Source organism: Zootoca vivipara, chromosome 3 (assembly GCF_963506605.1).
Source record: "Zootoca vivipara chromosome 3, rZooViv1.1, whole genome shotgun sequence".
In the NCBI taxonomy this organism is placed as follows: domain Eukaryota; kingdom Metazoa; phylum Chordata; class Lepidosauria; order Squamata; family Lacertidae; genus Zootoca; species Zootoca vivipara.
Window position 1 is genome coordinate 10,744,116 of NC_083278.1, and position 14,171 is coordinate 10,758,286.

At 45.9% G+C, this 14,171-nt stretch overlaps 1 protein-coding gene across 1 annotated transcript; it reads left to right on the forward strand.

Moving 5' to 3' along the window:
* The first annotated feature begins 247 nt into the window (after positions 1 to 247).
* Positions 248 to 11,177, forward strand: LOC118082510 (GDNF-inducible zinc finger protein 1). The gene is made up of 7 exons (XM_035110142.2): positions 248 to 425; positions 846 to 2,114; positions 3,925 to 4,839; positions 6,252 to 6,346; positions 7,844 to 8,011; positions 9,024 to 9,181; positions 9,911 to 11,177. Exons 2-7 carry the CDS (start codon positions 847 to 849, stop codon positions 10,154 to 10,156), a joined length of 2,850 nt encoding a protein of 949 aa, XP_034966033.2. The 5' UTR covers positions 248 to 425; position 846; the 3' UTR covers positions 10,157 to 11,177.
* Positions 11,178 to 14,171: the final 2,994 nt, after the last annotated feature.

The following is a 14,171-nucleotide window of genomic DNA, read 5'->3' on the forward strand; positions in this document are numbered from 1 at the left end:
AGTTTTGGTGGATGTAATAATGGAATGCTGAATGGTTTAGTTTATATAACATATGCAGGGATTTAATTTATGTTACGCAAAATGAACCATGGAAAGAGAAGAAGGGAAGTCACTGACATTTTAAGTCAGTGTGGAGCGCACACAGCGCGGGCGGAAAAGGCTGCTGCCAGCAGCAAAAATGGCTCCCGCGGCGTCACTTTCCCCGCGAGAAAGATGTCGGGGGCGGGTGCTGCGCTGTCATTTCGGTTCCTGCCTTTCCTTGCTCTGCTACGGTGGCCGCCGAGGGTCACGCGGAGCGTTTTCCTACCCCGCTTTGAGGGACGATGCAAAAAAGGAAAGGAAAGAAAGGTCCGCTCAGTTTCAGCTCCGCTTCCTTCACTCCGCCCCGGGAAAGGCAGCAGCGCTTGCCTGTCATAATTCAAAAGGTATTCTGCCCCTGGATGTGGAGGTTCCACTGGTAGAGCTCACCGCTTGTTGCTGGGAGGGGGCAGAGGGGAGGGGATACGTCCTTGCAGATCTCAACGGGCAGGGAGTGCTAGGCGCCGCTGCACTAAGCGACTGGGCTCTTAGTGCAACTTCAGACTGTTAGAATCATAGAACTGTAGAGCTGGAAGGGTACCAAAGGTCATCTAGTCCAACCCCATGCAGTGCAGGAATCTGTAGAGCATGATGTCTTTAATCTCAGGGTCGTGGGTTCGAGCAAAGATTCCTGCACTGCATGGGATTGGACATTCTGTGTTAACTGTGAATTGACTGAGAAAGTGAATTCATTTATTTCTTTTAAAAGTGGGGTTTTTGTACAAGCCAATGTATCACCATTCTTTGACACCCCTTCTTTTTGATAGGATGGAGAAAAAGAAAATTTTAATGAAATCCAACACGGCTGCTTCCAACCTACTGAAAACCTTACATTCTCTCTATCAGTTTGGCCACTTCTGTGACGCAATAATATACACAGACCAGTTTGGCATCCAGGAGGAGTTTTTTGTTCACAAAGTCATATTGGCTGCTTCCAGCAATTACTTTAGAAGCCTGTTTCTCACCGAGGAGATGCTGAAAGCCAGAGATTGTCGGGTGACTCTCCAGGGTGTTCGCACTGAAGAATTTGCCTGCTTTCTAAAGTTTGCCTACACAACAGAAGTAGAAATTGAAGAGGACAAACTGCACCGGATAAAGGAGGTAGCCGAAAGACTTGAATGCCAAGATCTGCTTGATGTTTTTGAAGAAATGAAGGCTGCAGGAGAAGACTTGGATCTGGGTGTTCATTCAGAAAGACATGAAGGCGGTAGGTCTGTCTGCAGTAAAACAGAACAAGTAGAGAACAAGGAACAGAGTGCTTTGTCCCGGATTTTGGCAACGCCCATGAAAAGACAGCTTTGGGACCGAAAGAGGCATACAAAACTAACTGCCGTCTATGATGGTAGTGAAGGTAAACCTGGCCATTCTGGCAAATATGGTGTTGTGTTTGAGGGGCCCAAAAACAGCACAGCAGCGTCAACTGGATGTCATAAAATAGACCTGCACAGCGCTCATACTATGAAGAATGTCAGCCCGGCGGAAAATGAGGCCAGCCATCTGTCACTAAATCAGGCGGACTCCGAGGAAGCCTGCATTGTTACAAGCAATATACTACCCGGCCAGGAGGAGGGTGAAAACGGCTTGAATCTTAGCGAAACCAAACTCAGGAAATCGCCGCGCAATATATCGAAAGTCTTGCCCCAAATATACACATGTGACAAGTGTTGTCATTCCTTCCATTTTGCCAAGGAGTACCAGTCGCACATGGAACAAGAACATGACGCAGATCTGGTGGTACTCTTCCCCAGTTGCCAGAACCTAAGTCAACATAGGCTCACTGTTCACGACGAGGAAAAGCAGTTCCCTTGCTTGTTGTGCGACAAAAGGTTTAAGTGCCAGAAAGACATCAGCCATCATATTCGGAGAGTGCACGAGAAGAAAAAGAATCCCCAGAGGTGTCCCTACTGTGACAAGGTGATCAGCTCTAAATGTGGGTTGACAGTTCACATTCGAACACATACGGGAGAGAAGCCGTATAAGTGCAGAGGCTGCCCGGCGAGTTTTGCTCAGAGATCTGCCTTCACTACTCATGTAAGGTAAAGTCTTTGTGCATTTCAGTATATTGGGAGATGGTTTTCCGTCTTCATCTCTTTGCTGTTAGAAACTTTATCCAGAAGCGAGTAGAAGTCTGCCACCTTTAGAGGATTTGCTATAGGTGTAGTGGTTAAGAGCGGTGGACTCGTAATCTGGTGAACCGGGTTCGCTTCCCCACTCCTCCACATGCAGCTGCTGGGTGACCTTGGGCTAGTCACACTTCTCTGAAGTCTCTCAGCCTCACTGATCTCACAGAGTGTTTGTTGTGGGGGAGGAAGGGAAAAGAGATTGTTAGCCGCTTTGAGACTCCTTAAGGGGAGTGGAAGGCATGATATCAAGTCCAAACTCTTCTTCTTCTTCTTCTTCTTCTTCTTCTTCTTCTTCTTCTTCAAAAAGGTAAAGGACCCCTGTCAGTTAAGTCCAGTTAAGTCTCGTTTTACTGGCCGAGGGTGCCGACGTTTGTCCGCAGACAGTTTTTCCGGGTCATGTGGCCAGCATGACTAAGCCACTTCTGGTGAAACCAGAGTAGCACACAGAAATGCTGTTTACCTTCCCGCCGGAGCGGTACCTATTTATCTACTTGTGCTTTGATGTGCTTTCGAACTGCTAGGTTGGCAGGAGCTGAAACTGAGCAACGGGAGCTCACCCTGTCGTGGGGATTGGAATTGCCGACCTTCTGATGGGCAAGCCCTAGGCTCTGTGGTTTACACCACAGCGCCACCCACTTTGCTGCATGGCTTCCACATCCAGTCCATGAAGCCTACAGGCAGCACAAGAAACTTTTCTTCCTTCCTTTTATAGCCTGGACAACATGTGGCTCAGCAAACCAAACTTAGCCACCGTCAGACAAACAAAGGTGCTGTGCTTCTCAGTTTGCTCTCCTTGTCAGCCAGCTTGTACAAACTGCCTTGGAGTCTTTATGCCCTGTGCGTTGCTAGGTGTGAGCAGCATATTATTATTCTCAGACTTTATACTCGGCTGCTGCTGCTACTCAGGACAAAATTATGAAATGACACTTTTCATCACAGTCTCCAATGCATCTCTTACTGAGAATCATTGCGAGAGGTGAGGTTGCAGGGAACCAGCCTTCTCGGTAGTGGCACCCGCCCTGTGGAACGCCCTCCCAGCAGATGTCAAGACAATAAGCAATTATTTTACTTTTAGAAGACAACTGAAGGCGGCCCTGCTTAGGGAAGTTTTTAATGTTTGATGCTGTACTGTTTTTAATATTCTGTTGGAAGCCACCCAGAGTGGCTGGGGAAACCCAGCCAGATGGGTGGGGTATAAATAAATTATTATTATTATTATTATTATTATTATTATTATTATTATTATTATTTATGAGAAGCAAACCCCACTAAGATCAACCGAACTTACTCCCAGGAATGTGTTCTAGAATTGCAGTCTCTGTCTTTAACTTTGCCCTCATGATGTGCATTTGTCAATTTCCATTTTATTTTTACTAAGCATTTCTACCCCATCTTTCTAGAAAAAGAAACACATCCATTGCGGCAGATGGTAAGATGGTAGCAAACAGTAATTAAATACCATACCTGGAAATGCCTGCTGGAAAAAATAATAATCTTAGAATAGCATCTAGTGATGGGGGCAGCAATACCCTATGCATGTTGACTTAGAAGTACGTCCTACTTAGGTCATTGGGACTTACCCCATAGAAAGGAAGTTAGGATTGTGGCCTTACATGCTTTTCAATTGAATTTGCCCGTGTATGAATATATGGATTATCTAGTATAGCCTGTGGAAAATTGTATCTAATTCACAGGTGGCATTACTCCCCCCCCCCCCCAACAGAAAAATACATGAATCAAGCCAAGACAGGAAATTCGTGCCAGATTACTGGATGATAGCCCCGCCAACAAAAAGACCAGATGTTACAGATGGCGAAGTTGACATGAATAGCAAAACATATCCGAAGGTACCAAACAGCAACTTGCAAAGAGAGCCTGTGGATGAAAAAACTCGGGAGCTTGAGGGAGAATCCAGGAAATCTCCTCCGTCGTTGGAAGCAGAGTCTGAGAGTAAAGAGGAAAGTCGGGAGCAATGTGGTGATGCTGATATTCAAAGAGAAAAACCAGGTGGTCACAGGACTTTGTCTGCAGAAGACTGTGTAAAAGGAGAAAGGGACTGTGAAGCAGAAGGAAGGGGCAGGGAAGATAATGAGGCAGTCTCTTCTGAAGACATCGATGAGAATTCAAGTGATCAAGACACTGAAGAAAGCAAACCGAACGCTGGTTGCAAAGCGAGGGGCGTTGTGAACAAAAGCAAGGGAGCCAAAAAATCTGCCTACGTTATAACGTGCAACAAATGTGCGGAGAAGTTCGTTTCGCGGAAGAAGTACACCGACCACTGCAAAAACGTCCACCATTCTTTGCCTGGTAAAATTTATCAGTGTGACGTTTGTAGCAAGTCCTTCGCGAGTTACAACAGCTGGAAGGAGCACAGGGCGAGCGTCCACACAGAGGACAGGCAGTTTTCCTGCACCCTCTGCAACGCCACTTTCAAAAGGAAAAGGGACGTGAGGACCCACTATATGCGGAAGCACGAAGGGAGAGTCAAGCGTCCCCTTTGCTCTGTCTGCGGGAAGATCTTGAGCTCAAGAACAGCGCTAGTGTTTCACATGAGGACCCATACAGGCGAGAAGCCGTACCAGTGCAGCATTTGTTGCTCAAGATTTGCTCAGCCATCGCAGCTCAAGATTCACACCAGGTCAGCCTGTTCTCTTTCTTTCTCTCTTTCTCTTTCTCTTCTGTCTTTAGTTTTGCAAATTCTGCATATTGCATAGTTTTGCAAATTCATATTGACCATGCATTGGCCATGAGTGAAGGCGACAAACATTTTTTTTTTGGGGGGGGGGGGGAGCGTGTAGCTGGCAACCTTCAGCAGTAGTTGGGAGACAATACAACTAGAACTAAATAGTTCTAGCATTTATTAAAAAGGTGACACACCACTTAAACCAGGCATCCCCAAACTTCAGCCCTCCAGATGTTTTGGACTACAATTCCCATCTCCCCTGACCACTGGTCCTGTTAGCTAGGGATCATGGGAGTTGTAGGCCAAAACATCTGGAGGGCCGCAGTTTGGGGATGCCTGGCTTAAACACACAAATCTACAAGTTACAGGTAGGTAGCCGTGTTGGTCTGCCGTCAAAACTGAAGAAGTGTGCATGCACACGAAAGCTCATACCAATGACAAACTTAGTTGGTCTCTAAGGTGCTACTGGAAGGGAATTTTTCTATTTTATTTTTACAAATACAGTATACAAAGCAGCTCTTGGACCAACTCTAAACAGGAGCAGAGGTGGGGACTGATTTTCCGTGCTTCGAAATTGCTGGTAATCTACTGCTACCTCAATGGGGGCAGGTTTAAAAACCCGTTTCCTTGAGCTGGGGCTCTCTTCTCTATTTGTTCTCTGGAGGTCTTAAATCGGGAGAACTCCCAGGTGTTGCTGGACTTACAACTTCTGATTGTAATTTTGTCTGGTGCATGCCATTTTGTTGTATTTTTGCAAAAGTGTGGTTTATATATAACTAAATCAGCCACCCCCAAACTGCGGCCCTCCAGATGTTTTGGCCTACAACTCCCATGATCCCTAGCTAACAGGACCAGTGGTCGGGGAAGATGGGAATTGTAGTCCAAAACATCTGGAGGGCTGAAGTTTGGGGATGCCTGATCTAAATAAATGAAAACTAAAACCCCTCAGCATTCTGGCTGACGGCTAATGGAAGTTGACTTGCAGGTTCTCCCATTCCATCTCAAATTATCATGTACTGATTTTTTAAAATTTATTTTAATTAAGTCTACTGTTATTGGTTGTACTGAATGAGAAACCTGACTTTTTCTTTTCTCGTTTGATGACTTTATCTTTGATTTTTTGGGGGGTGGGGTGGGGGCATGGCTTGGCTGTAGCCATAGAATCGTATAGCCAAAAAGTGCCTGAAGATCAATTAGTCCAAATCGCCATGAATTTCCCGACAAGTTCTCTATCCCCTTGCCTTGGGTGGTGGCAGGGAGGTGAGGGAGAGGGGTGGAATCTTGGCAAACTATTTGTAATATTTACTAAGCGGGAAGTGTCACTCTTAACACGTTTTGTCAGCGTTTTCGTATTTCTTTGACTGCAGGTCCCATACAGGTGAAAAGCCATACATCTGTGAGGATTGTGGAGCTTGCTTTGCAGATAAAGGCAGGCTTACTGCCCACAAGAGGACACATACAGGTAAGTGTTTAAATCCAGTCCTTGGATGTGGCAGAGGTTAATGCCTATCCGTGCATATTGATTTCTTCTGATTACAATCCTGCATTGCAGGGGGTTGGGCTAGATGACCCTTGGGACCCCTTCCACCTCTACAGTCCTATGACTTTTCATGAACTGCAGATAAGTAGTTGAAAAGGATGGTGGTGGGGGAGGTTACCAGATTTCCCGTGCGGCATAACTCTTAAGCTGCTTCTCATTCACTTACTCCAACCTGTTCTCTCGGGTCAAACGACATGTTACACTGCGATCAGGAATGAGGCAGCACACACATTTCTACACTCTCCAGCACTGCTACAAATGGCCACCTGCCTGGGGCTTCTGCGGCATTGACAACACAGAAAAAGATGTGTAAATGTTGCAGAAGAGGCTTAAAGGATCATATACCCCAGGAGTAGAAAGAGAGGCAACTATGCTTGGGATGCTAGAGAGTGTAGAAGAGTTCTCCTGGACCAGGGAAGGGGAATATGTGGCCCACCAGCGGGAGTAGATTGCAAATGTATGTCTGAAATATCAGCACTGTGCGACGACAGCTACACAGATGCTACTAGCCCAGAGATAGAAAGGAGAAAAAGTCCCTACCAGAGAAGATTGGCAAACTCAGCTGTTGGAGTACATCGAAATGGCAAAACTGACCCGAAAGCTCAGGAACCAAAAAGACCAAATCTTCAATAAAGAATTTATAATTTACTTGGGAGAGCACTGTAAGCAGATGAAAAAATTAGCAGGGTTGCAATAACACTTGTAATGTAGCAAATTTTATGGAGAGACATAAAATATGGATTACGAAATAATATGCAGTTGAAAAGGTTGGCAATAGGATCCATGGAAGGGAAGGTGGGAAGACCAGAGATTCAGAGGAATCTCTAAACATGGGTATGTATTTTGTATTGTTATAATTCTATACAGTCGTACCTCGGGTTACGACCACCTCGGTTTGCGAACAGTTCGGGTTACGAACTGCGCAAACCCGGAAGTGTTTTCGCCGCGCGCGCGCGATCGCGCAATTTGCACATGCGCAAAGCGCAAAAAACGCGCTTTGCGCATGCGCAAAATGGCGGTGCCCATCGCGTTCGGTTTGCGAACTATTCGGGTTACGAACTGCGATCCGGAACGGATCGCGTTCGTAACCCGAGGTATTACTGTACTTCTAAATTCAAATAATAATTTTTTTTCTCTCTCTCTCTCTCACACACACACTGGGCTTTCTAGTGTCCCACTGAATACGTGGCTGTTCAAAAATTGTTGGACTCCCAACTGCTGTCCTGGGCCCAAAGGAAGAGTGGGGTAAAAAGTAAATAAATGGCACGCCCCCCCCAAGCGGCCTAGCCAATGCTCAGGGATGATGGGAATTGTAGTCCAACAACATCTAGTGACGTTATTTGGATGTCTCCTGTGGGAGATCATCAGCGTAGGTAATGGTCAGTAACATAATTCTACCACCATTCATTTCCTTTACAGGAGAGCGTCTGTTCAAGTGTGATGTGTGTGGAAAACATTTTTCTACCAACGAATACTTGAAATGCCATGAGCGCTGCCACATGGGAGCCAAGCCATACAAGTGTGATGTGTGTGGGAAAACATTTGGACTGAGGGCCTCATTAGCCCAACACAGTAACATTCATGCAGGTAATAAATCCGCTCCCTGGGGGGTGGGGGTGGAGGAGGAGATGGATTGTGTTGATGGAAGTCGTTGCCACATCCAGTGTTCATTCTGTGCAAGTACAGTGTAAGAATCCAGAACCTGCCCCATACCACAGTTGGCAATGTTGCCTTGCATATCTATTTAAATATGATGCAAGAATCGTCATGTGGAAATACTACGCTAGTTAAATACTCTCAGTACAATTTATGTTCTAAGCAGGAGATTGATACATGTGTACATGAGCAAGGGTGCTCCAGGCTCAATTTCAGACTTTATTTCACACCAGGCAAAGGGAGACAATGTATTTCCTTGAGAGTCACTGAAAACTAAAATAGACCTGTGTGCTATAGCTTCCCTGAAGGCTCACTTTTCAGAACCTTGAGTTCTCGTTGACAACCGCAAAATCTTGCATTTTCAATTTTTCCTACTTGGCATTATCTTTCCTTGATGAAAGCCAAGTTGTGTAGAGTCTGTGGGCAAGCAGCTTCACCACTGCACAGATCTTTGCTTCCAAAAGGTGGACATATATTCCTTCCAGCAGCACCTTAGAGACCAACTAAGTTTGTCATTGGTATGAGCTTTTGTGCGCATGAAGAAGTATGCATGTACACGAAAGCTCATACCAATGACAAACTTAGTTGGTCTCTAAGGTGCTACTGGAAGAATTTTTTTATTTTGTTTCAGCTACATCAGACCAACACGGCTACCTACCTGTAACTCTTATCCCAGTCATTCTTGTGAATCCTGGGAACTGTAGCGCTGAGAGTTGGAAATCCCTAACAGGGCTACGATTCTCAGCCTTGCATTTAACAGCTGCTGTGTCTGTTGGCTTCCGTCTCTCTCCTGTTTCAAACATACTTTGTTTTCTGATACCAGTATGTGTTTACCTTTACGAGCCACTACGTAGACCCAAAATGGGTCTAAAGGTGAGAAAGAAAGAGATACTGTATTGGAAATGCAACTCCAACATTAGTTAGGTCTGTTTTGTTTTCTCAGAGACTCCTCCTTATTTCTGTGAGCAGTGTGGAAAGACCTTTACTCAGCAAGGAGCCCTGAGGCGTCACCAGCGCATTCACACTGGAGAAAAACCGTACAAGTGCAGGGCCTGCGAAAGAACCTTCACGGATCTGTCTACCTTGAGGAGGCATGTCCTGGTGCGTTCTCCAGTTTGCCCCATTCATTTTAATAGGGATGGCCAGGCAAACAAGCTTTAATACTATTTGAGCATAAAAAATATTTGCAATGACCTTTAAAAAGCTTAGAAACATCCATGTTGCTTTGGTGTCTGTCTAGGGGCGAATTTACTATCAGAGCCCTTAATCCCAGAGGGGCCTTTAGTCCACATTGCTTTGTTTTTTAAAAATGGGTCTAGTTAGGCACAGTTTAAGTTGCATGACTCTAATTGATTTTTTTAAATTGTTTTAGAAGGTCCTTATGATTGCTCTAGGGACGCAGGTGGCACTGTGGTCTAAACCACTGAGCCTAGGGCTTGCTGATCAGAAGGTCGGCGGTTTGAATCCCTGCAATGGGGTGAGCTCCCGTTGTTTGGTCTCAGCTCCTGCCCACCTAGCAGTTCGAAAGCACGTCAAAGTGCAAGTAGATAAATAGGTACTGCTACAGTGGGAAGGTAAACGGCATTTCCATGCACTGCTCTGGTTTGCCAGAAGTGGCTTAGTCATGCTGGCCACATGACCTGGAAGCTGTCTGCGGACAAACGCCGGCTCCCTCGGTCTATAGAGCGAGATGAGTGTGCAACCCCAGAGTCGTCCGCGACTGGACCTAATGGTCAGGGGTACCTTTACCTTTATGATTGCTCTAATCAGGTCAGAACTTAAATAATAACAGTATTTTTTGTCTTGTTTTGTTTTGTTCCCCTGCTATAGGTACACGATCGGAATGCTCATTGGAGGACTTTCTTAATAGATCTTACCATCAAAAAGGATCACAACTGGTCCAAAATAGAGACTTTTTCTAATATCCGTATGGGAGAGGACTCTAATCCGATTTTGTCCGGAGGCCAAAGTAAACTTTATAAACCAGAAAGCACCAGTGTAAAAAAAGCGGAACACATATCATGTGGTACCGGTAGTAGTGCCAGAGATTCTGACCATTCCCTTATGTATTTATAACTCTGAACAGTGAAGGCAAAATGTAGGCACAAAACATTCTGCGTATCTCTCATGTGCCCCTTATTGGGGAGTATCCTCCCTCTGCCCACAAGTTCTACAGAGAAGTTCAGCATCTTCAGAGCAGAGAGGCAGGCACTGGGCAGCACAGACCTAGTTGTGGAATTGCTTTTGAATGGGTCATTTCTTAGTAGCTTGGATGCTGGCTTCACTAATAGCTATTTAGGAGTCAGGAGAGATGCTTTCAGAGCTCAGAATGAGTAGACATGGTGAGAGATGCAAAACTAGCACAGTATAGAAGCATCTTCATAAGTTTTAAAAAATCCAAGACCCTTTTATAATGCTGCCAAGGAGGCTGTGGGCCATGTTCGATTCTAATAAAGAGGGATGTCTCTGCTCAGGGATGCATAAGATGTACCTATGTGGGGACAGGTTCTGGTGCTGAGGGGAATTGCTCTGCACTACTAGAAGCGCTCTTTATTATTATCATTTCAGGTTTAAAAGAAATGGCATGGGCAAAGATGGGAATGAGCTATGCTTAATGCGGGTGGTTAAAGCTGGGAGTTGCAGAGGATAAGACAAGACCAATAAGGCCCCTCCAAACTGGCAAAACAAAATATTAAAATAACAAAAGCAGTTTAGTGCATGCAAGTATAGGGTGATGCACACAAGAGGCAAAGCACTTCACATTGCACTTACGGGGTGTGAACTGGTGTTGACTGACCAGAAACTGGTGGATAACTCAACGAAAAGCTTGACTCGGTGTGCAGCAGCAGGGACGCAAATAGAATAGAAACAGCCGATATCATTCATGTATTTTTGTCACAGATGGGTGTTGGCTACTCCCGAGTAAGCACTCCACACATCCTCTGGATTTTCAGAGTTTTATTGTGCATGCTATATACAGTGGTGAGATGTCTCAAATCATGTCTGCTCTGCATGGGGCAGAAGCCCACAATGGCGTCTCGTGGGCTCTGACCCCCCTTTTAAGACTGGGCATCCAAACGCCCCTCCTCCTTGCTCTATGGGTCAGGGGCGTAGCCAGGATGAAAATCAGGGGGGCCAAGGGGCGGGGCCAAGGGGCGAGGGCGGGGCCACATCGGATCAGCCCGAAATCAGGCTGCTCCGACTCCCTCCTCCCCCTCCACGATCGGAAGGGACGAGCGGGAGCCAGGATCAGCCCAAAATCGGGCTGCTCCGACTCCCTCCTCCCCCTCCGCGATAGGAAGGGACGAGGGGGAGCCAGGATCAGCCCGAAATCGGGCTGCTCCGACTCCCTCCTCCCCCTCCACGATCGGAAGGGACGAGGGGGAGCCAGGATCAGCCCGAAATCGGGCTGCTCCGATCCCCTCCTCCCCCTCTGCAATCGCTGGGGCAGGTGGAGGGAAAGCCCCAGAGCCGTGCAAAGCGGTTGCCTGGCTTTCCCTCCGCCCGCCCCACAGCCAGCCGGCTAGAAGGGACGTCTCCCTTCTCCCTTGCTGGCTGTGGGGCGGAGGGAGGGAAAGCCAGGCAAACGCTTTGCGCGGCTCTGGTGCTTTCCCGCCGCCCGCCCCACAGCCAGCCAGGGAGAAGGGAGACGGCAGCGGGCGGGCAGTGGGGCAGGCTGGCCAGTGGCCCTGCTTCTAGGGGGGGCAATTGCCCCTCCTGCCCCCCTGCCTACGCCCATGCTATGGGTCCTCCGTGGTCCCAAAACAGGCTCCTGAGGTGCCCTTCTACTTACTCCCTCCTTTCCAGCCCCTGCTGAAGCTAGCTCCTCCCCTGCTTCCCTGCTACCAACCTGGAGCTGAGCCACCAGGACTCTGCAGAGCCCTGGACCCGTCTTAACCCTGCCTGTTCCTGATTTAAACTCCCAGACTTGCTGCTGCTCTCCCATCTGATGGAAGTAAGCAGAGTGGGCTGCTCTCTGCAAGCCCTCTCGCTTACAATTTTATATAAATCTTTGGGGTGGCCGCACTTTGAATACTGTGTACAGTTCTGCATTGTGAAAAGAATATTGTGGAACTGGAGAGCGTGCAGAAAAGGGCAACCCAAATGATCGTGAGGCTGGAGCAATGCCTCTGCAAGGAAACGTTGCAATATTTGGGGCTTTTTGTTTAGAAAAAAGGTAAGGGGGAATATGAAAGAGGGGCATGTGGAGAATACTGCTAGAGCTATCCCATGAAGATGCAGGACAGACTAAAATTGGGTATTTCTTCACACAGCACATTGTTAAATTACTGAATTCTCTCCCACAAGTTGTAGTAAAAGCCACCAAGTTTTAGATGGTTTTAAAGGGGATTAGTCTGCAAGTGATTACTAGTCATGATGGCTGTGTGCCGTCTCCAGGATCAAATGCTGTGTACCACCTCCATGTCTTTGAATACCAGCTGTTGAGGAAACAAGATAAGAAAATAACGGTTGGGCTTATGTCCTGCTTTGTGGGCCTCTCGGATGCTAAGCTAGGTTAAGGCATGTGTAGGCAAACTAAGGCTTGGGGGATGGATTCGGCTCAATCGCCTTCTAAATCGGGTCCGCAGACGGTCTGGGAATCAGCGTGTTTTTACATGAGTATACAGTCATACCTCATGTTACGTCCGCTGCAGGTTACGTCTTTTCAGGTTGCGTCCCGTGCCGAACCCGGAAGTCCCGGAACGGGTTACTTCTGGGTTCGGTGCATGCGCATGCGCAGAAGCACTAAATCGCTCTTTGCACATGCGCAGAAGCGCCGAATTGCGTCACACACATGCACAGATACGGCGCTTCAGGATGCGGGCTTTTCATGTTGCAAACGGGCCTCCGGAACCGATCCTGTTCGCAACCAGAGGTACCTCTGTAATGTGTCCCATTCCTGTCCATTTTAGTTCACTGATGCCCAGGATGTCAATATTTATTCTTGCCATCTCATTTTTGACCACATCCAGCTTACCAAGGTTCATGGTTCTTACATTCCAGGTTCCTATACAATATTTTTCTTTACAGCATTGGACTTTCCTTTCACTTCATCAGCTCTGAATCTACTTGTACTTGTCCTCTGCTCTTCCTCAGTAGCATGGTGGACACCTTCCGACTGCATGGGCCATTAGCACTTGCTAATATGCTGAACAGAACAAGTTTGATTTTTAAAAAGACCCAAACCTCTAGATTTGCTAGAGGGACACTCAACAACGGCCTAAGACCAACAGACTTGAAAACTGTCCATCTCTTAGGTGTATTTGCTATTTTATAACTGTAGCTGAGGATAAAATTTCACACCTGTTTAGGGAAGTTTTTAATGTTTGATGTTTTATCGTGTTTTTCATATTCTGTTGGAAGCCACCCAGATTGGCTGGGGAAACCCAGCCAGATGGGCAGGGTATTATTATTATTATTATTATTATTATTATTATCCAGTTATCATTTATGCCACCTGTTTATAGGCCTGCTGCTTTGTAAATGGCGTAGCTTTCCACAATAAATAGCCATTTCATATGGTTTGCTCTGAAATGTATATATGCCCTTTTGTTCTGAAGATAATGGCCCTCCCTGCATGATCAAACGGTGCGACTTGAGCTAAAAAATGGGAGCTTATAGCTCAAAATCCAACTGCACAGCATGTTGGCCCCCTGGTTTTAGCTGGATAATTATTATATTATTTTATTGGTTTTAGCTGATTTATTTATTATTATATTAGTTTTAGCTGGATTATTATTATTATAGTTTAGCTGGATCATTATTTTTATTATGTTATATTATGTTGGTTTTAACTGATTATATATTATTTCATATTAATTATATTGGTTTTAGCTGTATTATTATTATTATTATTATTATTATAGTTTATTGGTTTTAGCTGGATCATTTTTATTATATTATGTTATATTGGTTTTAACTGGATTATTATTAATTTTATTTTGTATTACTGTATATAAATTTTAGCTGGATTATTATTATTATTTTATTTGCCTGTTTTAGCTGCATTATTATTATTATTATTCTCTCCCCACCCCCACCCCGAAATCTCCCTGCCTCCATTTCCCAAACCTCCCCCATTCCTGTTCCC

Coding starts and splice junctions, on each gene's coding strand:
- LOC118082510 (XM_035110142.2), top strand. CDS start 847: ATGGAGAAAAAGAAAATTTTAATGAAATCCAACACGGCTGCTTCCAAC. Junction 2,115..3,924: donor GCCTTCACTACTCATGTAAG/GTAAAGTCTTTG, acceptor CCCCCCCAACAG/AAAAATACATGAATCAAGCC. Junction 6,347..7,843: donor CCACAAGAGGACACATACAG/GTAAGTGTTTAA, acceptor TTTCCTTTACAG/GAGAGCGTCTGTTCAAGTGT.